The sequence below is a fragment of the Camelina sativa genome, chromosome 17 (assembly GCF_030686135.1).
Source record: "Camelina sativa cultivar CO46 ecotype springtype chromosome 17, ASM3068613v1".
NCBI lineage: Eukaryota > Viridiplantae > Streptophyta > Magnoliopsida > Brassicales > Brassicaceae > Camelina > Camelina sativa.
In genome coordinates, this window is record NC_141896.1 from 34,878,827 (window position 1) to 34,903,574 (window position 24,748).

The 24,748-nt window shown below is 38.2% G+C and overlaps 3 protein-coding genes, 1 long non-coding RNA gene, 1 other non-coding gene and 1 pseudogene across 9 annotated transcripts; 3 read left to right on the forward strand and 3 right to left on the reverse strand.

The window, feature by feature from the left end:
- Positions 1-368: 368 nt before the first annotated feature.
- Positions 369-1,252, forward strand: LOC104758317 (uncharacterized). The gene is made up of 3 exons (XR_762669.3): positions 369-477; positions 673-709; positions 824-1,252. It is a non-coding gene; the product is annotated as an uncharacterized LOC104758317 (long non-coding RNA).
- A 497-nt stretch (positions 1,253-1,749) lies between these two features.
- LOC104759878 (DEK domain-containing chromatin-associated protein 3-like) lies at positions 1,750-4,565 on the reverse strand. Its single transcript, XM_087496926.1, has 10 exons — positions 4,202-4,565; positions 4,067-4,100; positions 3,593-3,675; positions 3,350-3,409; positions 3,157-3,269; positions 3,028-3,094; positions 2,878-2,958; positions 2,715-2,798; positions 2,003-2,546; positions 1,750-1,853 (listed from the first exon to the last, which is right to left on the reverse strand). The coding sequence occupies exons 1-10, from the start codon at positions 4,553-4,555 to the stop codon at positions 1,750-1,752; spliced, it is 1,524 nt and encodes a 507-aa protein (XP_087353052.1). The 5' UTR covers positions 4,556-4,565.
- A 6,784-nt stretch (positions 4,566-11,349) lies between these two features.
- On the reverse strand, positions 11,350-12,018 carry LOC104759883 (DEK domain-containing chromatin-associated protein 3 pseudogene; annotated as a pseudogene). The gene has a single exon (XR_015587513.1). The product of XR_015587513.1 is annotated as a DEK domain-containing chromatin-associated protein 3 pseudogene (transcript).
- A 440-nt stretch (positions 12,019-12,458) lies between these two features.
- On the forward strand, positions 12,459-18,852 carry LOC104758311 (ceramide synthase LOH2-like). 2 transcript variants are annotated; one of them, XM_087495830.1, is made up of 6 exons: positions 12,459-12,878; positions 13,098-13,309; positions 17,561-17,716; positions 17,884-18,069; positions 18,172-18,350; positions 18,509-18,852. In XM_087495830.1, the coding sequence occupies exons 1-6, from the start codon at positions 12,477-12,479 to the stop codon at positions 18,526-18,528; spliced, it is 1,155 nt and encodes a 384-aa protein (XP_087351956.1). In that variant the 5' UTR covers positions 12,459-12,476; the 3' UTR covers positions 18,529-18,852. The 2 variants fall into 2 exon arrangements, with proteins under 2 accessions (XP_087351956.1, XP_087351957.1); XM_087495831.1 differs by lacking the exons at positions 17,561-17,716; positions 17,884-18,069; positions 18,172-18,350; positions 18,509-18,852 and adding an exon at positions 13,440-13,638.
- A 112-nt stretch (positions 18,853-18,964) lies between these two features.
- Positions 18,965-19,037, reverse strand: TRNAR-CCU (transfer RNA arginine (anticodon CCU)). Its single transcript has one exon. It is a non-coding gene; the product is annotated as a tRNA-Arg (tRNA).
- An 82-nt stretch (positions 19,038-19,119) lies between these two features.
- On the forward strand, positions 19,120-24,246 carry LOC104758312 (uncharacterized). Of its 3 annotated transcripts, none has more exons than XM_010481153.3 (18): positions 19,120-19,389; positions 19,810-19,983; positions 20,084-20,265; positions 20,354-20,459; positions 20,563-20,639; positions 20,888-20,975; positions 21,341-21,527; positions 21,632-21,758; positions 21,862-21,930; positions 22,023-22,124; positions 22,211-22,306; positions 22,458-22,532; positions 22,669-22,788; positions 22,877-23,005; positions 23,114-23,191; positions 23,451-23,537; positions 23,668-23,754; positions 23,903-24,246. In XM_010481153.3, exons 1-18 carry the CDS (start codon positions 19,335-19,337, stop codon positions 23,951-23,953), a joined length of 1,890 nt encoding a protein of 629 aa, XP_010479455.1. In that variant the 5' UTR covers positions 19,120-19,334; the 3' UTR covers positions 23,954-24,246. The 3 variants fall into 3 exon arrangements, with proteins under 3 accessions (XP_010479455.1, XP_010479453.1, XP_010479454.1); XM_010481151.3 differs by having other exon boundaries at positions 19,144-19,389; positions 23,668-23,791; XM_010481152.3 differs by having other exon boundaries at positions 19,162-19,389; positions 23,668-23,737.
- Positions 24,247-24,748: the final 502 nt, after the last annotated feature.

The window sequence follows — 24,748 nt, forward strand, 5'->3', positions numbered from 1 at the left end:
CAACTCCGTCTCTTTGGTTTACAAATTGTATGTTTTGTGATCAAAATTCCTATATTATATATTACTTCTTATTATTTGTAAATAAAGAAAAATATATATATATATATAGATATATATTTATTACTTCTTACATCATACTGTAATATTGTTAAAACAAACACAGGCCAGCCAAGCTCAAAAGAACAAAAGAAATTACAACAAATATAAAACAAAAAAAAAAACATAAAACTCCAAATCTATAATTTTCATTGGCTAATTAAATCAGGTGTGAATCACCAAATTTTACATATCTACCGTCGATTAGATGCAATCTTACGGTCATAAATCAACACTTACCTAACCCTTCTTCTCTTATTTTTTAACATCTCGAAAACAATAAATTTTGTTATTTCCTTCTGGTTTTTAATCTTCACCGAACCCTGGCCAGATCCAAAAGTTTTCTTCGATTTTTCCCTATCTCTGCCGCATAAAAAAAAGGTATTACATTTCTTGACTGTTCCAAATCTAACGATTGCCTCATTTCACTTTTGCTTCTCTTCTCCTTTACAGGTTTTGGATCTAGAAATCTTGTAGTTTCCTTCTTTGTTCAATAGAAATCTCATGTACCAGGTTTCTGTTTTTTTAACTCATTTAGTCAATTGATTGTAATCGATCTTCTCTTATCATTTACAGGTTTTCGATCTTCTCTTTTGGTGAATCAATTGTAAAAGTATATAATTTTTTATTGTATTAAGTTACTTAATTTTGTTTGTATTTAATTTCTGTAATTGATTGTTGATAGAAAAAGAAAACGAAACTAAACGAATCACTGTTATCAATACAGAAAGGATTTCAATGGAAGCAAAAGGAATCATATGTGGCCTCCCAGCAAAGAACGTGATACCGAAAATCAAACAAAAAGGTGAGCAAGGTGAAAATCAAACAAAAAGGTGAGCAAGGTGAAGGAAGTTCCGAGGATGATGATGTGAAGGAGATAACAAGGCTACAGTACAGAAAATCTCTCGCTCACCTAGACTACTTAATACGCATCAAGGAAGACGAAGAAGACATTGACCCACTGTACATGAGAATTATCCGAGACATCCAAAAAAAATGCCCAAAAGTAGAAGGATCCTCACGATCTGGTAACGCTCCTTGAAGATTGTACTGTTACAATTTATTGTCTTTGTTATTTTGTAAACTTTGTTAACTTTCTACATGTATGTTTAGACTTCCTCAACTTTTAATATTATCGGATCTTATTGTCTTAAAATCACATAACATATTAGGATATGAGAATTAAGTAGACAAATTGTGTAGCAATGCCCAAAATATGAGGCCTACACCTAACGAGAACTCTCCTTCAAGAGTCTTCAAGTCTTATAATGAACAAACTTCTCACAATCGATCTTAAAAATAAAGTTGCCAAATATTAAAGGACATAGATGAACACACCTTTACTCAACTAAAGAGATTAAGAAATACTAATGATAAGGACAACATAAGAAAACCATAAAACACAACTCACATTGAATCCAAAAAAATCACTCAGCCGGAAAAAAAAACAATTACAACTAAACACAAAAATAACTTAGAAGATGTGACAACCCGTCCCGCGGACCCCACTAGTCCACCGCTAGCTGTCCCAACGGACCGTCCGTGGACCCTGCTAGCCCCCCGCTAGCCGTCCCAATGGACCGTCCGTGGACCCTGCTTGCCCGCCGCTAGCCGTCCCAACGGACCCCAAGCTGGCCCTGCAGGGCATCGATCCTAACCCATCACTGTGGTAAAGTCCACTCTTTTCAAGATCTCTACAATTGCATTTTTCAGCACTTTATCAGAAGGCTTGTCTTTCCCTTTTCCAGCTCTTTTTGCTTTTGCATAGACATAAACACAGATAAGTATAGTGTCAGAAAACATTCGTGGCTGCAATATTGGGTAGCTTCTGCAAATGAACTCGTCAAGGAATAAGATTATCCAATGCATCGGACAAACCCTACACTCAACATGTGCTTTATTTTACCTAAGCGAGCATCTAAGTGGAAGATAAAGAACAAGATAATGACCAAACCAGCTGGCTTCTCTTTTGATGCAGACTTTGAAGGACCCGGGGAGGCCTTGGTAAATTTTTCAGACTTCTTCCTCTTAGAGGACAGCTTTGCACTTTTATCACTGTCGTCATCAGCTTTCTTTCGTTTTGCTGATGATCGCTTCTGTGTAACTTTCTCTGGTGGGCTGGATTTTGCCGCGACTGCCACTTTCTTGTTTCTGGCTCTCCCTGCTGATTCTTTCTTCCCAGCTGACAATTTAGAACCACATTTAGTTTCTTCTTCAGAATGCTCCTCAGATTCATCTTTCTCCTCGCTTTCAGAAGGCTGAGGCGCCTCATCCTCAGATTTATCAGGAATGCCATTTTCATTCTCGTCCTCTTTATTCTCTTCTTCTGCATTCTTCTCTTTCTCCTGTTTTTCTTTTTCTTCTTCCTCTTTCTCCTCTTCAGATTCCTCATCAGAATGAGCTGCACTCTTTTTGTCACCCTTTGTTGCCTCTTCAGACTTTCTTCGGCTCTGCAAGGAAGAGCAAATAATATAATCGGATTTAGGTAATTGGCAAGAGGCATGGACCTATGATGGACAGTTGCACATAAGCTAACATTGAAGCACACATTCTCTTCAGAGAAAATAACATGAGTAATGAATCAAATAAGTCACGAGTTTTAAGCTATGCATTGATACATTTGCTGATCGTCTGGAGGATGAACTCCCAGCTGCAGGTGAACTTTGCTTGGGAGTTCTCTTGCGCTTTGCTCCCTTACTTGACTGTTTCAAGAGAATGTTTCAAGAGAATGTAAGATTCCAATAACAAATAAAACAAACAATGTTTATAACACCAAATTACCTTCTCTTTCTCAAAAACAGATATGTCGCTTGTCGCATGAGGTTTCTCTAAAAAGTCAAACAGTTTTGTAATGATATCTTCCTGTGTTGAAAACACATGCAACAATAAGTAGCCGTATTTTATAAAAGGGGGAAATGAATTAGCTTAAACTTCGTGCAACCAGAAATGACTGATCAAGCAGCTCAACAGGAGAGAAAAATTATAACTTTGATGCCATCTATTTACACAGGAAGAAAAATGAATCTGAAGAACAACTTAGAAATTAATAACCATAATGACCTTCTTTTTATTGTAGACTTGGTAATATGTATGTCCAACACATCACAAAACTCCAACAGTTTTTCTTTAATGCATTTTTCAAGCTTTTCTTTTACTTTCTCTTTTGCCTTCTTCTGCAAATAACAAAGACTCCCACAATTATATACGAAGCAAAGGCATACGTAAAACAATCTCTATGTGTAATGTTACACACCTCATTTCCATGCCAAACGAAACCAGAGAACCCCAATATGTTAGTCCTGATCTGAGCACCCTGTTAAAGCAACAAGAGTAAGACATACAAACATAATTAGCAGGACTAGCTGCTAAGATAAAAGCTGCAACACCTGAGTCGAAACCACTCGTTAAAAACTACAAGAGTATGCCCATAACTGACAATTTTAGAATTATAACTGTTGAAGCAACAGAATGTGAAAGGGTCCACATAGACGCTCACCTTCCCTCTCCTCCCACCAAATAGAATTCCATGCAGCACCTTCAAAGTTTCATCAGCCTTCTTCCTCGCTACCTTGTTAGCAACTATAGAGAAACAATATTCAAGTTATCTATTTAATTTCAACTGCAAAATAGATGAAAAATGGAACAATTAATAAAGGTATCTTATATGTTGGTCATAATTATTAGATTTTGGTTTCCAAAAAAATCTTGCTTCTGCCCAGCTGTAATTGCTAAATGCCAAGAGAAACATTTGGATGAAAATTCACATAGCTAGAACAGAATAGCATATGTAGATCAATCAACACAGACTATTTAAACGCAATTTCACAAATGGTAGTACCCAGCACTTAAATTTCCAGCAATAAATGAAGGTTTAGGCCATGCCACACATTAGGAAATAATTAGGGCTCAAACTGAAACTCGGAAAGCTAACAGAAAATTCAGTACAAGGTTAATTAGAACATCAACATACCATTGGGAATATCTTTGAGATATGCACCTCGGCCCTGTAATATCCAAAAGATACTCAACTCAGTAACATCAAAAAGATAATTATGAACACATCTACCAATGAAGTTCTACACAACACAGGAAAGTATTGGCAAACCTTTTCAATATAGAATTCTTTCGAAGAGTCTCTATCAATCAATGCAACAAGCCTTTCAACAGATTTCCGCTCACGCACAGGGCGATTGGAGAAAGGAGTCCTAGGCTCCGCTTCCTTTTTTTCTTCCTCATTTTTTTGTCTTGTCACGAACCTTTTCAGTAGAACTCTTTCCTTTCCCCCGCTTTTTAGAACCCTTGCTCTCTTCTTTTTTATCATCACCACTCTCTGCTTTTTCATCTTCCTTATCGTCAATTCTCTCCTCTTGCTCATCTTCCTCTGCATGTTTGCTTTCCACCTTTTCATTGTCGTTCTCATCCTCACTCCCTTCTTTTTCATCTTCAACCTTTGCCTCATCCACCTCAGCCTTTACTGATCTAGAGTTAAATCAATAACCCGAAGCACACTCAACCACGATCTAGTGGTGTCGTCGTAGCACTTCAAGGTCGAATCCACAGAAACCAAACGATACACTATGAAATTATATAGACCGAGTATAGCTAAAGCAATAAGAGAATTGTTTTTCAAGTAACCGAACAAAACAGAAAATAAATAAGGGTTTGTAAAATTAAGAGAAAGTATTGGGCGCAGTGAATCAATTAGGGGTTATGATCACGAAATTGGGTGATGGATTGGGATAGCTTTATGAACCTTTCTAGAACTCAAATCTCAAATATAAAACCAACCTACTGTTGCAGTATTAGTTTTCTATGCAAGGAATTGAATGAACCCTAAACTATCGTTTGAATCTAAACAATCCTAGCAAGCAATAAGTTCAAGTTTGACTTGTTCACAAGGTGCCCCAACTTCAACTGTCGTTGGCTAAGGATCACCTTGCTCACCTATGTTCTTTTCAAGTAATTCAACAACAATTTTGATGCCTAGATGAATTTAACCTAAGATCATAAACTAGGTAGCTAATCTAGTTTAAGCAATAAGAACACCAATAGATGAAGAACACAATAGATAAATCCCAAGTCTAACAACCTAAATCAATGAATCATAAATCCCCCTTTGAAACCCGAAACCCAACAGAGAGACTACTCAGACATGGAAATCAAAACACAGCAAATCAAGGATGAAGAAATCAAAATTAAATTGCAAGAGAATATAAAATAGGGTTTAGAAATCTTCTCCAAAGTGTCAATAAGGATTATCTTCTCCCTTTGCTCTCAATACAAAATAGTCTCAGAAAAATAAAGCTTATGTCTCTGGAGGTCGTGCCTCTAACTTAAATATCAAAATAAAACCCTAAAAGTCGGTTTAAAACAAAAAAGGAAAACTTGCGTCGGGGACTGGATTGGTCGATCTCGAAAGGATCAGTCGATCCTGAACGTATTTCTGCTCTCATTCCATCTGCCTTCTAGCTCGATCAGTCTTCAACCAATTGGCTCCAGATGCATGTTTTCATCCCCAAAACGCTCAGATTCCTTCCAAAGTAATCTAGAACCTGTAAAGACTCACAAAGGACTAAAAGGACTCTAAAAGCACACTTGGACCTAGGAAAAGACTCAAAACAAACCTAAAAACTATAGTTAAAACCCTATAAAATGCAGACACATCAATTCCCCCGGACTTGAATCTTTGCTTGTCCTCAAGCAAGAATAGACAAAAACTCAAGAACAGAGAAAAGGTTTGAAAGTGGAAACTCACAAATTTTAGGGAACCTCTGCTTTGCACTCTTCATCACATCAAATTGAGAACTACTGTCTGTACTCTGCCCATGATTAGGATCAACACTCCCTACTCTGAACTCCACGGCCTTAGAGAACCTTCAACATCCCCATTGTTGTCTCTCTAAATCAGATTAGTTAAAATGTGCAGTCTCGCCAAGAGAATATCGATCACCAAACTTATTGACTCCTTCAACCTTTTATTGCCCAAGACCTCCTTCATATGCTCCCTTTCCTCTCTCTTTTCTCATTTCCAAAGGATTGATTTCTCCCTACTTTTCTAGGGTATCATTGTATTTTTTTATCAATCCTTTGCTCTTTTCTTGTGGACAGGTTTCCATGAGCTCCGAAGGCTGCACGGGTTTACGCACAACCCTCGGTTCACTTCTTTTATTACCTATATCCTCTTCTTCTCTTTTTTTTCTTTTTTACTAAGTACTGAAGGGAAGAGAGAGGGGAAGCATACTTTGCGAGGAGATGCATGTCTTGTAAGGCTTGAAGGGATGAGTCTTGTCTGATGTATACCAAGCCCCAAGGCAAGAAGTTAAATCCGGTTAAGTCCTTACAAAGCTAGAGACAACATCGAATCAACTTAGTGTTCTCTTTGGCGAGGGTCTTTTGGGGCGTGTTGAGACTGCTCATGTTCATTCCAAGCTTCATTCAAAAATTAGAAGTACTAAAGCAATCATAAGACCATGGGCAACGCCGTCGATTTGGGCCGTCCCTGGTTTTTTTTGAATTTAATTTAATTATAAAAAGCCCATTATCGAAAAACGGTTCTTATTATAGGACATTTTTTGTCCGTCTTCTTCGCCACGTGGTCTATTCTGATTGGGTGTCGAATTCTCTAGGTTTAAACCAAAAAAATTTATCGAGACAAATTTTGTTCGACTTCTTTCTTCTCTCGACGGCGACGACAAAGGTGATACACATCCTCGACGATATCACGAAGGCGAGGGTTAACACAAAACAGAATGTGAATCGAGTCTTCTTCTGCAAATCACTCTCTCTCGGATGACCAAATCCTTCTTTCACTCGTTCCACTCTCCGATTCACTTACTCCTCCGCCTCCGCAGCTTCTTCTTCTTCTTCTCTTAACCGTGCGATTCATTACATGGCTTCCGATTCCACTCAACCCGGAGATGGTTCTGTCCCTCCTCCTTCTCCTAATTCCGCGGCGATTCCCACTTCTTCCGCTTCTTCCGCCATCGATTTCCTCTCTCTCTGTACTCGCCTCAAGGTAAGCTTTGAAAGCTCTGCCTTACCATTTTTTTGCAAAGATCCGGTGGATTTTGTGGTTATATACAACGGAATGTAATGTTGATGCGTTGTTCTTGTTGATGGATCGTAATTGGAATCTGAATTTGTTAGGGCAATTTAAGCTATGTGGTTGCTTTGAGGATCTAAGTTCTCACCGATGTGTTTTTATGTGAATCTGGGTGTGGTTTTGTTTCCTGCTTCATAGATTACATTAACCTTAGTCCTCGCTGATGAGTTTTTGCTAAGATTGTGGTTGTTTCTGTGATTAAGCCATTGCTTCTCTACAGAAATGAAACATTGTCAACTTGTAAAATTTACGTGGCTGCAATGCAACTGTTGATGGATTGTAAAAATTTGTTTGGGAAATGAAACGACTTCAAGCTATGTGGTTACTTTTATGATATGTGATTACTAAAGTCCTTGCTACTGCTTTCTTTGAGGTACATAGGTCCTTCCGCAAGTCAATCTCACATCACAACATGGGTTATGGGTACACAAGGTTACGCAGCTCCAGAGTATGTTGCTACAGGTACTACAACGTCTCGTCTTCTTCTTGGTCCTTTTGGTTTTCATCAGAACACGGGTTATGTGAACATGTTGGTTGCTTCTAACAGGTAATTTGTATGTAAAGAGCGATGTTTACGGGTAGAAGCTTTGTCATCAAAGATTAAGCAAGCTTCCGTTTATGGAAGATGGCGGGAAGTGCTCACTGGGTATTCAGAGATATAGAGATCTGGAGATTTCAAAGCTTGTGCTAAGCTCTCGTGGCTGTTTCAAGGTAAGTGTATCCAAGGGATTTTGTTGAAGAGAGGGTTTGAGTCTTTTGTTTCTGTGGGGAACTCGATTGCTGACTTTTACATGAAATGTGGAGACTTGAGCTCTGGGATACGAGAGTTTGATTGTATGACTTGGAGTTTCTTGGTTTGGTAGATGTGTTTGTGTGCAATTCACTTATTGATATGTATGCCAAAGGATATGATGTTGATTCAGCATTTAGAGTTAGAGTATTTGATGAGACCACTTGTAGAAACATTGTTTCATGGAATTCGATTTTGGCTGGGTTTGTACATAGCCAAAGGTACAATTCGATTAATGTTTAAACTTTCAAAATATTAGGGGACCAAATACAAATAGACACCAATGCTCATACTAAAAATAAGAACCTTTCAAAATAATACTATTAAATTTGGGGGACCAAAAATATGGGGACACCAATGCCCATGCTCTAAGAGTGTTAGTTCAAAGCAAAAAATTCCTAGAAATGTTCATAGTTTCCCAATTTTTTTTCGTTTTTTTTTAGACTCGACAAAATGACTCAAATAAAAGAAAAACCAAAAAGAAAACAACCAAAGAAAACGACATTAGTAACTTAGAGACATCCCTCCCCCGGACTTACTTCACACCGTCCCGGTGTGAAAGCAAAGCCAAGAAAAAGGAACCTCCGACAAAGAAAATAAGAAAATTGAAAAAGAAAAAGAAAGGAAAAGAATGAAAAACCGGTGATCTCGCATCTGGTGTTGGAGTGGTGTTGGCAGGGTGGGGATCGATCAGTCCTAGGGTGGGATCGACCGATCTGCAACATTATTGAACTTAGAGACACCCACAGAAAACCAACAGGATCGATCAATCTTTAAGGAGGATCGACCGATCCGAAGCTACTGGAACAAAAAAAAAATTTGCATCTTTTGCGTTTGGAACCTGTTCCTGAAAACACTTAACACCGGACGTAATTTCACCGTAATAAATCCTAAAAGCAAAACCAAAATCCCAAGACAAATAGAAATAAAAGGGTAAGCCAGCACAAACTCCATGGGTTGCCTCCCATAAGCGCTTGTTTAAGGTCTATAGCTTGACCGCTCAACACAAAATGTTAATCATATGTATCAAAAGGCTGAGTCAATGGACCTTTAGTCCTTCTCTTGTTAGTGCAATAAACAATATGTGTCAAGCAACACACAATTATCCATGGCAAAACAATAAAATTCACATCAAGGAAGTTTACTACAAATGTAGCATATACTTTGAAATATTCCTTGATGGTTGGATGCTCATGAGGATCAAATGCATTTAATGGGAAAATAAAGTCAATTTCAGGTTCAAACGAGGATTTCACAAAATAATTAACTTCATCACCATTAATTTCATAAAACACAATATCCTCATTCATATAATCCACCTCAGGGTCCTTTGTTTCATGAAAAATTATATCAATATCAAGAACACACCCTAGGTAAGATTCTTCAAGAAGAGAGCTAGATACATTAGGCATTGAAAACTCAAACTCGAGACCATGAACATTCAAAGCACAATGATATTCAATATCAAAACATATTTCATGATAATCCCTAGCAAGTTTTTCTGCTCTTAAGATGTCTAGACATTGAGACTCACATATCAAATCATAGCATTCATCAATGAGCAATGGAGTATCCAAACTAGAAGTATTTTCAATGCATGGCATGTGAATATCCTCAAAATCATGAATTTCAAGGGTGGAAACGCATGTACCTTCTATTTGGCTTGGTGGAACCCAATATATTACATTTTCGCAAGCATGAGCTTCCCTAATCTCTGTGAAAGTGGGCTCCCTCCCTTCAAGTACTGCTTGATGTGAGATGAGATTCAACCAGATCATTGCTGCTAAGTTCCTCCTTGTTGTTGTTGGATGCTCCATGTAAAGCTCATCCAACTTAACTTTTTGATCCGGTGTAAGAACACTCTCATCGAACGGTGGCTCCACAAAATGCTCATCTAGAATGTCTTCATCAAATGTGGTCTCCTCTTCCTGCTGCCAGTCATCGTAATCCATGGCCCCAAAAACATTTTTCATTTTTTTTAATCTACAAAAAGAGAAAATAATAATAATTAGTAAAAACAAAAAGAAATCTTAGACTATACTCAATTCTAAAATCTCAAAGGCAATCGTTTTGGTCCCCGGCAACGGTGCCAAATTGATCTAGAGTTAAATAAATAACCCGAAGCACACTCAACCACGATCTAGTGGTCTCGTCGTAGCACTTCAGGGTCGAATCCACAGAAACCAAACGATACACTATGAAATTATATAGACCGAGTATAGCTAAAGCAATAAGATAATTTTTTTTCAAGTAACCGAACAAAACAGAAAATAAATAAGGGTTTGTAAAATTAAGAGAAAGTATTGGGCAAAGGGAATCAATCAGGGGTTATGATCACAAAATTGGGTGATGGATTGGGATAGCTTTAGGAACCTTTCTAGAACTCAAATCTCAAATATAAAACCAACCTACTGTCGCAGCATTAGTTTTCTATGCAAGGAATTGAATGAACCCTAAACAGTCGTTTGAATCTAAACAATCCTAGCAAGCAATAAGTTCAAGTTTGACTTGTTCACAAGGTGCCCCAACTTCAACTGTCGTTGGCTAAGGATCACCTTGCTCACCTATGTTCTTTTCAAGTAATTCAACAACAATTTTGATGCCTAGATGAATTTAACCTAAGATCATAAACTAGGTAGCTAATCTAGTTTAAGCAATAAGAACAACAATAGATGAAGAACACAATAGATAAATCCCAAGTCTAACAACCTAAATCAATGAATCATAAATCCCCCTTTGAAACCCGAAACCCAACAGAGAGACTACTCAGACATGGAAATCAAAACACAGCAAATCAAGGATGAAGAAATCAAAATTAAATTGCAAGAGAATATAAAATAGGGTTTAGAAATCTTCTCTAAAGTGTCAATAAGGATTATCTTCTCCCTTTGCTCTCAATACAAAATAGTCTCAGAAAAATAAAGCTTATGTCTCTGGAGGTCGTGCCTCTAACTTAAATATCAAAATAAAACCCTAAAAGTCGGTTTAAAACAAAAAAGGAAAACTTGCGTCGGGGACTGGATTGGTCGATCTCGAAAGGATCAGTCGATCCTGAACGTATTTCTGCTCTCATTCCATCTGCCTTCTAGCTCGATCAGTCTTCAACCAATTGGCTCCATATGCATGTTTTCATCCCCAAAACGCTCAGATTCCTTCCAAAGTAACCTAGAACCTATAAAGACTCACAAAGGACTAAAAGGACTCTAAAAGCACACTTGGACCTAGGAAAAGACTCAAAACAAACCTAAAAACTATACTGAAAACCCTATAAAATGCAGACACATCATTTACCGCCTCAACTTACTCTTTTATTTCTTCTTCCTTATCTTCCTTCTCTTTTCCTTCTTCAACCAACTCCTCCTCATTCTGCGCCTTCACATTTCTCCACTTCTTTCTTTTCATCCATATTATCCACTTTTTCAACAGTTTCTGTCGCTGTCTTCATCTACCAGCTTTCCTTCCTCTTTGATGTCTTCGGTATTCCCATCTTTCGTTCCATTTGACTTTTCACCTTCATGTTTTATGTCCTCCTCTGATTCTTTCCCAGCTTTCTTGTGTTCTGCTTCAGTACTACCCGTCTCTTTGGTGTCTTGCTTTTCATCATCTTTGGCATTGTCATCGTCTTTGGATTCCACATCCTTCATTACAGTATCTTCCACTGAAACACCATCATCAGTTTGCTCCTTCTTTCCATCTGCATCTTCGTCCATGTTGGTAGCCTCTGCTTGTCCCTCATCTTTTGTGACCTTAGCATCTTCGTCCACTTTTTCAGTCTCAGCATTGTCTCCATTGCTCTTAACCTCTGACTCTTTATCTTCTGTCACAGCTTTTTCATCATCTTTCTTTATTTCAGCATCTATCTCCATTTTCTTTGGTTCAGACATATATACCCTCATCTTTCGTAAGTTCTTGTGTTTCTTTACCTCCAGCATTCTCCACCTCCTTTTTCCAGCCATAGCCTATGTTGGCGTTTTAAGAGAGCAAGTCTTGTTTGCTGTTGGCTCAACGTTGCCTTTGTATCTTCCCCCATTTGTAAAAAACAGTTCAGTAGATCCTTCCACCAAAAACACTTCTTCTTGTAATCAAAGGCTGTGCATGAAAATAAGTTCATAAGATTATATATTTGCAACAAGCCGAAATTAATTGTTCCCTATAAACAAATTCAACATCTGCATAACCAAATCCAGACTCAAGGAGTAGCAAAAAAAACATTCAATCTCATAAAAACGCATTGAATTCACACTGGCATATATGCAACAACAACAAAAAACCTATTGTAGTTATATTGTATTTGATAAACATAACTTGAATACTAAAATAATTTTAAATACGACATACCTGTTTTTACTTTTTTATACTTGAATATTTTTAGGATATAATAATCGAACAACAAAACAAAACAATTAAAATGGATTGTAAATAGTTAAATACTAAAATACTAGAAAAGAAAGAAAAAAAAAAAAACAAGTTGCAAAAGAGGCATGACAAATGACGCATTTCGAATCTCTCTGCCATAAAACTCTTCTCTCTCTCTATGCGCCTTTGCTTCTCCTCCGTCTTTATAGGCTCTTCTCCAATTTTTATGATCCATTCCTCTTCATTCTCGCCCAATTCCGTGGTTCTTCTTCCGTCGCCGCCACAGTTTTTGGTCTTGTTTCCAGCGACAACTATAACTTTCTAACTTCTTCTGTTCTGTTTTTTGATGTTTTTCTCCGTGAAAACCGAGGTCTCTCCGGCATAGTTTGTGTCGCCGGAACATGGTTGAATCTGTATATTCAAGCGATGATAATGACGTCCGAAAACCTTAAAGCCTCGCATTTCCAAACCGCTGTCTACTTTGCCTTTGGATTCTTCTTTTCGAGGCTATTCCTCGATAAGTTCGTCTTTCATGTAAGAAACACTATCTTATCTTTGTAGTATGTTTTATATCGCTTTTCTTGAAGGTTCTGTGTCACAAAGCTGAGAAAGAACATTGCTTAAGCGTTGCATGTGTGTTATTGTACATTGTTATCAATGTTAAGCAACTATGATCTATCTATTACATTTGCAAGAACCGTTGTGATGATACTGATTAATGTGTTTCGTTGTTTGTTGTTTTGAGTCTTGCAGAGGATAGCTTTTTGGCTATTGAGCACAGGTTCGTCTCCACTAAAATTAAACGATGCTACTACTCGTGCGAAAATCGTCAAATGCAAAGAGTCCTTGTGGAAACTGTTGTACTATGCTGGTTGTGAATTATTTGTTCTCGGATTCGTTTATCCAGAGCCGTGGTTTGGAGATATTAAACTCTACTTCCACGGATGGCCTAATCAAGAGCTCAAGTGAGTTAATCAATTCAAATTTTGGTTTCTTGATTATCATGTACGGATGGCCTTTGTGTTCTCGATTTAGAAATATGTACTGGAGCCATTGGGCTTATTACATCAATTTCATGTTGCCTGTTCTTAATAGGATTTGTTGAGAATCGCAGACCCCGATTCACCTCTGTAGTGAACCGCAGACCGCGACTCTGCCCCTACTCCTCTTCTACTTCACAGATCAGTTTGCATAACATAAACATAACACAGAGATTTAACGAGTTCCCCTCATGCAGAGGGTACATCTCGTGTGGGAACCTTCTCCCACAAACATCCACTATCAATCAACCAAGGTTTACAATAGTGTTTCATATACAAGCTTAGAGAACTTACAACTACAAATAACCTGAAGAAGAAAACACATAATAGATCTAGGTTTTCTTCTTTTCCTCTCTCTGTCTCTGTTCAGCTCTCCCCTCCATGTATAACCCTGAAACACCTCTAGAACCCGAAAGAAGCAGCTCCACCTTCGTCTCTCATCAGAGTGTCCTGAAGACACCTTAAACCTAGACAAGGTTATGTCCGACTCTCAGCCCTTCGATCCCAGCCGAGCTTCTGCTCCTTTATCATGGTTCTGCGCACAGCTTCAAGCTCCATGTACGACGCCCTGCGCATGCTCTTTGCACTGCGCCCTGCGTCTCTGCGTCTGCCATGCACAGCGCTGTGCCCTACAGCCGTCGCCAATGTACCTCCAGCTTCTTTAGTGCGTGCTCTGCGGCTTTCTTCAGCATACACGTTTCTTCAACCCTAGTTTCTCTTTTATAGTGAAACCCTAGAACTTATGTCGGTTTAGTCCTGCAGGCCACACAACACGGATCCTATATGGGCTTCACACCAATAGAGGCCCAGTTCTTGGTTCAGACCAAATAAGCCCATATGAAGCAAACATTTACAACAAACTCCACCTTTTGCTTCATTTGGTCCAACTCACAAAATCCCCTTTGTGTTGATTCTTTCCTGAAAAGAAAAACAAAGCTTGTCTTCTCCTGTAGAACCTGCAACTCCCAATGATCCTTATCTTTTGTCCACCTTAGGAATTTTTAACTTCATCTTCAGAAACTTAAAGAGATTCGCGACTCTCCCTCAAGCTTTCTTCTTCTGATGACTGTAATCCCACTTGCAGACGAACTCCGACCACTGAACCCGACAACTGAAGAAACCCTTACAACCTTGTTTCTTGATAATCAATACAGAACACAACCAACCGTTTAATGTTCCTTTGTGTTCTTCAATGCCATCCTCTATTGCTCTGAAATTCCCAGCACCTATCAAATCTTTAGACTGTCATGATTGTCCTTACGTTCGAACTTTCTGAAATTTCAGTTTGCAAAGCAATACAGCTTCATCTTGTTCTTGACAGCTTCTCTGAATAGCTTATGATACTCTTCAGCTGTCCCAACATGTTCTTGTCACTCCTTACACGAATCATCTTCTTCAACCTTGTTTCTCCTGGTCTTAGAAACACTTATGAAGACCTTTACTCGATTCTCCTGTTCCTCACAACAGCTCCACCTAGAACCAGAACTTCTAATTCACCCGCAAGTAACACCTTGCTTGCTTATGGAACCTTGATCTTGAAACTTTTAGAACTAGTAAAACATGAGACATCAACCTCTCAGAACACGATTACAACAATCACACAACCTCTTCCATGGTTTCTGATAAATACCACAGACCTGTTATCATGATTGTATATCATCTGTATCTGTCTGCAACCTGATTCACTTGGTCGACCTTTGATTCCCCTCATGTGCACTGAGCTTGAACCAAACTTCCTTGAATCTCATGCAGAACACATGAATCATACATACTTCAATCCAGAAACAATCCCTGATTCATCATGTAAACAATCTCAACTCAATGTATTACTCCTGAGATTGAGTTTACATCCCATCTGTTTAACCAACTGACTTATGAACCCAGCTTGTATGATATGACAATACAAACTCTTGTTCAACCTCATATTAAAACGGATGTCCGACCAACAGCTTTTGCACCTCTGCTAGTCTCCTTGTAACAGCCTTTAGTGCTTCACTCTAGAATCCCTGAAGCCACACCTACTGTTAACATAACCCTGCAATAGTTCTTCACGTTTGCAGACCTTACCAAGAAGAACCTTGGTACCAGCATCATACCTTTTCTAACCATTCATCAATAAAACTTGACATGTCTTTACCATTGATGAATCCTCACTTAACCTTCGTGTAAGTGACTCTCCTGAGAAAACTTAATGATGTTGCTAGACCCACTAGTCTTCTACTAGTCTTGTCTATCATAACCTGCATCTTTAACCACCAGAGATCTACTTGAATCCTCCCCTTATACTCACATGCTTCCTTATTAAGTGTCAACAAACACTTAAACTTCCTACAAGTGATACCTTCAGAAGATTCATCCACCAGATCATCTCTGTAGATGCAAACAGGCGAACCAAAACTTTTCTGTTTCTGATTCTCTTCTCAGTGCAAAACCTAACCCCAGTCACCTTCCGTCAGCCTTGTAGATTCTTGCACTTACTTGCAAACTCTTGCACAGTCCTGCAATGTCTACAAAAGTCTTCCAGAGATTTTAAGTCACCTTGAAGAACCAACACCACCTTGACAAATAAAATCGCATTGGCTGCAACTTCGACTTTTGGTACTCTTCTGCATTTCCATTCTCTGTAGACCTACCTTGATTGTAGTCCTTTCAAATCTCTAACAACCTGATCCATTCTTGAGACTTCACCATTCACCCAACACCTCTCAAATCTGACCACTTCAATACAAATTGCCTGGTCCATCTTCATACTCATCTGAATCTTCGACACAACTAGCTGACCTAACAACCCTCTTACACAGATTTACCTTTGAAGGCGTCCCTTAGTAAATCTGTGACTCCAATAGTTGTACCTTCAACCAATTTCTGAACACCACTACACATACTTTCAACAACCGAAAACTGACGTTTCAATAGTTGAAGACGTCTACATCTTTACGTTCTCCTAGTGTCTAGATTCCATAAACTGAAACAGCTTCAGAAGCTTCAAAACAGAACATCACATGTACCTTGTGACCGCAGCGGAAAACTGAACTCCTGTTTTGATAAGTTTTGAGCCTATATGGATGATGCATCAATTCCTTCTTCACAGCCATGTGCAAATCACCTTCACACATCCATCCATGAACCTGAATCAAATACTGCAGATAACTCCACCTTAAACCAACCCCATAATTGATTCAACCTTCAAGTCTTCTACAACAGTCTCCGGATCCTCCTTGTATGCTTTTAGCGTCATGCCTGAGTCTGTGAATTCCTGAGCCTGTGCTCTGATACCACTTGTTGAGAATCGCAGACCCCGATTCACCTCTGTAGTGAACCGCAGACCGCGACTCTGCCCCTACTTCTCTTCTACTTCACAGATCAGTTTGCATAACATAAACATAACACATAGATTTAACGAGTTCCCCTCATGCAGAGGGTACATCTCGTGTGGGAATCTTCTCCCACAAACATCCACTATCAACCAACCAAGGTTTACAATAGTGTTTCATATACAAGCTTAGAGAACTTACAACTACAAATAACCTGAAGAAGAAAACACATAATAGATCTAGGTTTTCTTCTTTTCCTCTCTCTGTCTCTGTTCAGCTCTCCCCTCCATGTATAACCCTGAAACACCTCCAGAACCCCAAAGAAGCAGCTCCACCTTCGTCTCTCATCAGAGTGTCCTGAAGACACCTTAAACCTAGACAAGGTTATGTCCGACTCTCAGCCCTTCGACCCCAGCCGAGCTTCTGCTCCTTTATCATGGTTCTGCGCACAGCTTCAAGCTCCATGTACGACGCCCTGCGCATGCTCTCTGCACTGCGCCCTGCGTCTCTGCGTCTGCCATGCACAGCGCCCTGCGCTGTGCCCTACAGCCGTCACCAATGTATCTCCAGCTTCTTTAGTGCGTGCTCTGCGGCTTTTTCAGCATACACGTTTCTTCAACCCTAGTTTCTCTTTTATAGTGAAACCCTAGAGCTTATGTCGGTTTAGTCCTGCAGGCCACACAACACGGATCCTGTATGGGCTTCACACCAATAGAGGCCCAGTTCTTGGTTCAGACCAAATAAGCCCATATGAAGCAAACATTTACAACAGGATTCTTAGAACATGTGATTGGAACAGTGAATGATATCTTAGCTCATGATAAACTTCAAGTAACTAATATTTTTGTTGTTGTTGTTGTAGGTCTTCTCTAGAGCTTTTCTATATGTGCCAGTGTGGGTTCTATGTTTATAGTGTTGCTGCGTTGCTTGCGTGGGAGACCAGAAGAAAGGACTTTGCTGTCACGATGTCTCATCACATAATTACTATCATCCTCATTGGCTCCTCATACTTAGTGGGGTAATCAGATTTTGATTTGTCTATTGGCATTATCTTGCAAAAAAATACTTGTTGAGATTGGATTGAAACTTAAAATAGCATAGATAAACACTTTAGATCTATAATGGAATTCTTTAGATCAAAAGGGCTATAGAAAAACTGATCTTTACTATTTTATTCATATGCAGCTTCTTTAGAATTGGATCAATCATCCTCGCCATTCATGACGCGAGTGACGTGTTTATGGAATCTGCTAAGATATTCAAGTATTCGGGAAAGGAACTTGGAGCAAGTGTGTGTTTTGGATTCTTTGCTATTTCTTGGTTTTTGCTGCGGCTGGTTTACTTCCCATTTTGGATCATCAGGGCTACAAGGTATACACACACACATAGTTTATATACTCCTAAAGAATAAAATTTCTCTTACTCTTTTTATCGTTTCGTGCAATGATATTTATCGATATGCCCTTTTTTCAGCTGGGAACTACTAGGATATTTGGATATGACATCAGTAAAAGGCAAAATGATGTACTATGCATTCAATACAATGTTACTAATGCTATTAGTTTTCCACATATATTGGTGGTATCTTATTTGTGCGATGATTGTAAGACAGCTTGAAAACAGAGGAAAAGTGGGAGAAGACATAAGATCAGGTAACAACACTTATTCTTTTGTCAATATTTGTATGTAAGATTATAAGTTTTGCTCATAAACATTTGACAATCACACATGAGATATATCAGTCACACTATTCATATATGTGTGGATTGGAAGTTTTGAGTGACTTATACTTTCATTACAACAATGGCAGATTCGGAGGATGATGATTAGGGTTTATTGCTAGAGGCCATGGTGGAAAAAGTGGATTCCACATACCTCAAATGACGCTTTATTTAGCATTGTTATTACACTCATTAACCTGGAGTAGAGACTAGAGAGAAGAAGATCAGAAGAAAAAGAAATATATGCAAATTTAGGATACGTTACTAATAGTAAAAGAAAGTCTTGTTCATGAAAATTCAACCCCTTGTGTATGGGTTAAAACCTAGTTTAGTTGACAGTGTTATCTCTTCTCTTCAAAAGAGGATTGTATTTTGTGTGTTGTTAACTCCTAGAAATGAAGATTAACCAAAGTCTGACTGGTTTGATCAAAAACTAACAACCGCAAATTAATGATCCATTAAGCCAATTTGCTTCTTGAGAGTTACATAATAGTCGTATATGGAAACATTGAAAATGGAGAAGGGAAAAAACAAAATAAAACATACGCGCCAGGTAGGGGTCGAACCTACGACCTTCTGCTTAGGAAACAGACGCTCTATCCACTGAGCTACAGGCGCTTTGTTGACTACCTTTGTACTTTAATATAATTAACCTTTCTCATATCCACTTTTATCAGGACAAACCGGATTCGGACAAAACGGGTTTGGCAAACCAAAGTGTCGTAATGATTGCAGACGTGTCACAATAGAACACACGGTGGGGCTCTCATTTTAGCTTCTTGATTTTATTTTCGAGTTTTCCGAGGAGAGGAATCAAACAATTCAATCTTCATCTTCTTCAACCCAACCTCTCTGCTCCAACTTCTCGTAAGAAGAAACCTTAACCAAATCGAAGCTGATTTCTAATTCAATTTAATGGAGCTCAAGCCTGGTTTATCCGCTCTCGTCACTGGCGGCGCCTCCGGCCTCGGTAAAAAAAAACTTACATTTCCGATAATTGAATTATTAATTTTGTAACTTTCATGTCGTTGTTGAAATCTTATAGGTAATCTTTGTTTTTAGTAAAAATTTTTTTAGTAATTGCTTAGATTTGCTGACGCTGGACTATATACTTTTTAGATTTACGTATGAGATTGGTGTGTGATGCATGATATTGATTCTTATGCTTTTATGTATTGAAAAGCTTTTTACCCATGATGAAAGAAAGATACAGACAGAACACATCTGTACTGTTTTTTTTTCGTGTGTGTGTAAGCACTTCAATACTATTGTCTCTCTGTTTACTCCCTTTTTGTTTTTTTGTCTATAGTATAGTTCTGTGTCCGGATATTTTTGTTGCCATTGCAATCTAAAGTAAAATGTGAATCTTTTTGGTGATGATTTTGTGTAGGTCGAGCTCTCTGCTTAGCTCTTGCTGAGAAAGGAGTGTTTGTAACTGTGGCTGATTTTTCCGAGGAGAAAGGACAAGAGACTACCTCGCTCGTCCGAAAGGCTAATGCCAAGTTTCATCCAGGGTTAAGCTTTCCATCTGCTATCTTTGTGAAATGTGATGTGACTAGTAGAGGTGAGTGTAGGGTGTAGTAGTTAGCTTGAAGATGAAAGCAGAAAACTCTGTCTTAGTTGTTGTTATTGATTTTTTTTTTCCTGGATTATTATGAGAGCAGGAGATCTCGTGGCTGCTTTCGAGAAGCACTTAGACACATATGGAACACTGGACATCTGCATTAACAATGCTGGGATTGGCAATCCCGTTAGATTTGATAAAGATGACACTGATGGCTCTAAATCATGGAAACACACTGTTAATGTGGATCTCGTTGCAGTTATTGAAGGCACACAACTTGCAGTAAGACTTCACTTCACACTACTCTTAAGAAATATATCTTGGCTTTATATGAAACTTCTGATTATTGTGATATTCCACTTTTGTGTAGATTAAAGCTATGAAAACCAAACAAAAGCCTGGAGTTATCATTAACATGGGATCAGCTGCGGGTCTTTATCCAATGCCCATTGATCCTATCTATGCTTCCGCTAAAGGTTTTATCTTTTACTTTTGTTTTTGTTATTTCTTCCAAACATGTTCATTGAATTTATACCATTTTATCTTTTTGGTTTATTCAAATATGTTACATGTCTACAGCTGGTGTCGTCTTATTCACTAGATCATTAGGGTATTACAGGCGTCAAGGGATCCGCATCAATGTGCTTTGCCCTGAAGTAAGAAGAATATCTTATGTCTCCCAAAATGTTTACTTATGCCCTATTGGGCTATCTAAATGGTAGAATATATTTGATCAGTGACATAGGGTATCATACTTGAGCCAGATGGGTTTGAATTTTCTTTTTTCTCTCATCAAAACATTTGTTACTTCAAAAAGCTCTGTTATGAATGTGTCTGTCGCAACCAAAATACTGTTTGCTGAGTGTGTTGTCTAAATTCTTGCTTCAAAACTTTCGTTGTGCAGTTTATCAAGACAGACTTAGCTGAAGGTATGACTGCTTCAGTACTTCAGTCAATAGGCGGTTTCATGTCTATGGACATGTTGATAAAAGGTGTGTACACATATCTGATTATAACCCCTTGGACTTAGATATCTTAGGGATCAACTGCATATGTCTGCTGGAAATTTTCGCTGCTTTCTATATATGTTTCCATACCGAGCAAATTATTCTTGTTTTATGCTTTGTTTGACATGGTTTGACTGGTTCAGTAAAAATGTGGAGAATTAGTCCGGTGCAGAAATATTTGGAACATATGAAGGCTCTTAATTCCTAGCTGTATATATCTCTCTGTTTTATGGATTGTTATCACCTCTTCCTTCTATCGACATTGCAAGTTGTTCTCGATCTAAGAAAGATACCAGTATGAGATCAAGCCATTACTAAAGATTCATGGGTTTGCCATATTTTTGATTTAGGTGCTTTTGAGCTTATAACCGATGAGAAGAAGGCCGGGGCTTGTTTGTGGATTACCAACCGCAGGGGTTTGGAGTATTGGCCAACTCCAATGGAAGAGGCAAAGTACTTGGTGGGTTCAAGTTCCAAGAAAGGACCTTCCTTTAAACTATCTACCAAGATTGAACTTCCTCAAAACTTCGAGAAAATGTAAGATAATATGTGACTCTTAGAACCAGGACATAGGTTGGATGGATGTTGTATTTCTATGTCCTCTTAGAGTACACATACTGATGGCTTACTCTCTCCTTCAGAATTGTACACGCCTTGTCTCATAATTTCCGCAATGCTACCCGCAAAATCCGCGCACCACTAAAACTACCCATTGGACCACACCAAGTTCTCCTGAAAATCATCTATGCTGGTGTTAACGCAAGTGATGTAAGACCACCTTCTTAGTTGTTCCTTGTAACCTTCTTTTTCTCCATTAATAGGCAACTCACCCTAAACTTTTTAATCTGTCCTTGTTGTATACAATGAGCAGGTGAACTTCAGCTCAGGTCGTTACTTTGGCGGCGGCTCCCCGAAGCTTCCCTTTGATGCTGGATTTGAGGTAAATTTTGTTCCATTTCAACTTCGACAGCTCTTAATGGACCATGCTTTATCAGGTTCACATCAAAATGCTAAATTGCTTCAGTTTTCCAGGGAGTTGGAATAATTGCAGCAGTGGGAGAATCTGTTAAGAATTTGGAAGTTGGGACTCCAGCTGCTGTTATGACATTTGGAGCGTATTCTGAATACATGATTGTATGAGACCTCCTAAACCATATGAGCAATATTTTGAGAGTTTTTCGAGGCTTCATTGATCAAAATGTGAACCTCTCTTTTGATAGGTTTCTTCTAAGCATGTGCTTCCTGTTCCAAGACCGGATGCAGAAGTTGTTGCCATGCTTACCTCGGGATTAACTGCATTAATCGCCCTTGAAAAGGTCGTGATTGATCTACTAACGAGTGTTATTAACTGTCTGTTTTCATAGTCTTTATTCTTTATTTTCAAATGCATGTCTAGTATCATTCCTATCTGATATTCTTAAGTTGTTATATTTAATATGCCTAACATGTTCGTTATCGTATTCACAGGCAGGACAAATGAAATCAGGTGAAACGGTACTTGTGACTGCTGCTGCAGGAGGGACTGGACAATTCGCAGTCCAGGTATGAATACATAAAGTTGATTGAATAAGACTATCTAGTTGTTTAAAGTACTAACCAGAACATATATCATTTCTATATAATTTGTGGAAGTATTTGTGCCAGCTAGAATCTTGATTTTGAGAGATTTTCTATGCAGCTTGCAAAGTTAGCAGGGAATAAGGTGATTGCTACTTGTGGAGGATCAGATAAGGCCAAGCTGTTAAAAGATCTTGGGGTCGATCGTGTCATCGACTATAGAGCCGAGGATATCAAGACGGTAGGTCCAAATGGAAACTCTAGTTATTATATTATTAGTATCTATGTGGCTAGTCTACAATTAAACAATACTGTTTTAATATTTCCAGGTCTTGAAAAAGGAGTTTCCAAAGGGTGTAGATGTTATATATGAATCAGTAGGTGGTCAAATGTTTGATATGTGCTTGAATGCTCTTGCTGTTTACGGACGACTCATCGTGATTGGAATGATCTCTCAGGTTCCCTATCATATCACTCTTTGTACATCTGTCTATACAGCAGTACTGTTCTATTTGGGTTTTGAAATTGCCAGAGACGTATATATATAACTTGATTTCGTCTTTCAGTATCAAGGAGAGAAGGGATGGCAACCTGCAAACTATCCAGGGCTGTGCGAGAAAATATTAGCAAAAAGCCAAACTGTGGTATGTTGAAACGGCCATGTTATTCTCTCCGTTTTTGCATTCAGTCCTGGTTTTGGTATCTATGATATTGTCTATCCTTTGGTCTCTCTGTTTTTGCATCCAATCCTGGTTTTGGTATTTTCGAAATTGTCTAAGAGTTTGACACTGTTGTTTCAATTCAAACTGCTGCGTCGAAAATGCTGATTTAGGACAGTAGGACACACAGATTCCTTACCTTTGAGTTAATTTGCAATAACTAAACAAACAACAATTGTTTCAGGCTGGTTTCTTTCTGGTGCAATATAGTCAACTGTGGAAACCAAATCTTGACAAGCTATTCAATCTTTACTCTCTCGGAAAGCTTAAGGTAATGCATCCAGCTGAATGCATCCTCTAATTGTCTTGAATTTCTTTTGCTCACATTCAGATTGTTCATCAAATTGATTCTTCATTAACTATTCCAAACACTCACTTTACTTGCGCTGACCATTGGGTAGGTTGGGATTGATCAGAAGAAGTTTATAGGTCTAAACGCTGTTGCAGATGCTGTTGAGTATCTGCATTCGGGTAAAAGCACTGGAAAGGTTAAAATGTCTTTTTTAACTAATGGAAAGTTAAAGAGTAATGAAGAATCATACATCTTTTTGCTTAGTCATGACATGTTATAAAGTGTTTACATTAATAGTTTGGTGTTAACCAGTATCTTTTTTGTTATTCAAATAATTTGAGCAGGTTGTCGTGTGCATGGATCCCACATTCGAGCAGAAAACGTCGAGACTGTAAACAAGAAAATGACAAAGTATTAATCCAGTTTGGTATCAAGAAGACAAGAAGAGTCTATAGGAGTGAAGCTTTTCTTTTCTTCTTCTTCTATCAGAGGCAAGAAGAAAGAGTATAGCAAGTAAATGGTTCTTTAAGCTTACGTTTATAATAAAACATAGGAGAATGGAGTAAGGTTTCTCCTAAGTTAAGCGTTAAAGTATATTACACCACATCACAAAAATAAAAAGAAACGACAGAATCCTAGGTTTCATTGTTTCAGCATCAATTCAATAATACTGTCTTTCTTCAACAAATGATCAATTACTGTATTTCAATATAAAACAAAAGTTATGTGATGAGAGTGAATGAGTGATGATCACAAACTAAAGCAATATTGAATCATTCTAAAAACAATATTGAGAATAATGTACTATTTGGAAAGAATCATTTCTAAACAGAAATGTTTTTGTTTCCACAAAAAAAGAGTCCTAAACTAGAAGGAATTTTGATATTGATACTATATACAAAATGGCTAGACAAGAAAGATTTGATTCCTTTGATTGAAGGTGTTTTGTCAAGAGAAAACTAACTAATGTGTCACGAATAGTTAATTTTCTTTTCAAATGTGCCATAATCGTTAAAGTCTTTTCTAATGTGCCATAACGATGGCATGAAGGGAGAAGAGAAAGACTAAATTGTCCCTGGCAAAATCTGCAATATCTTCATCTTCCATTTTTGTTTTTTTTCCTGTTCTCTCTCACGTGGTTTTCTGTGTGTTGCTCTCTTCTCTTTTAAACAAATCAACAAATCAACTTA

Bases quoted from the DNA above. Each gene is read 5' to 3' on its own strand.
- LOC104759878 (XM_087496926.1), bottom strand. From the start codon at position 4,555: ATGAGGCAAAGGTTGAAGATGAAAAAGAAGGGAGTGAGGATGAGAACG. The intron at 3,676-4,066 runs GTATGTTGATGT...GTTTCTCTATAG, and splicing joins TCTCAAAGATATTCCCAATG to TTGCTAACAAGGTAGCGAGG. The intron at 3,410-3,592 runs GTGAGCGTCTAT...TTGCTTTAACAG, and splicing joins TTGGTGGGAGGAGAGGGAAG to GGTGCTCAGATCAGGACTAA.
- LOC104758311 (XM_087495830.1), top strand. From the start codon at position 12,477: ATGACGCATTTCGAATCTCTCTGCCATAAAACTCTTCTCTCTCTCTAT. The intron at 13,310-17,560 runs GTGAGTTAATCA...TTGTTGTTGTAG, and splicing joins TGGCCTAATCAAGAGCTCAA to GTCTTCTCTAGAGCTTTTCT. The intron at 17,717-17,883 runs GTAATCAGATTT...ATTCATATGCAG, and splicing joins GGCTCCTCATACTTAGTGGG to CTTCTTTAGAATTGGATCAA.
- LOC104758312 (XM_010481151.3), top strand. From the start codon at position 19,335: ATGGAGCTCAAGCCTGGTTTATCCGCTCTCGTCACTGGCGGCGCCTCC. The intron at 19,984-20,083 runs GTGAGTGTAGGG...TTATGAGAGCAG, and splicing joins ATGTGATGTGACTAGTAGAG to GAGATCTCGTGGCTGCTTTC. The intron at 20,266-20,353 runs GTAAGACTTCAC...ACTTTTGTGTAG, and splicing joins TTGAAGGCACACAACTTGCA to ATTAAAGCTATGAAAACCAA.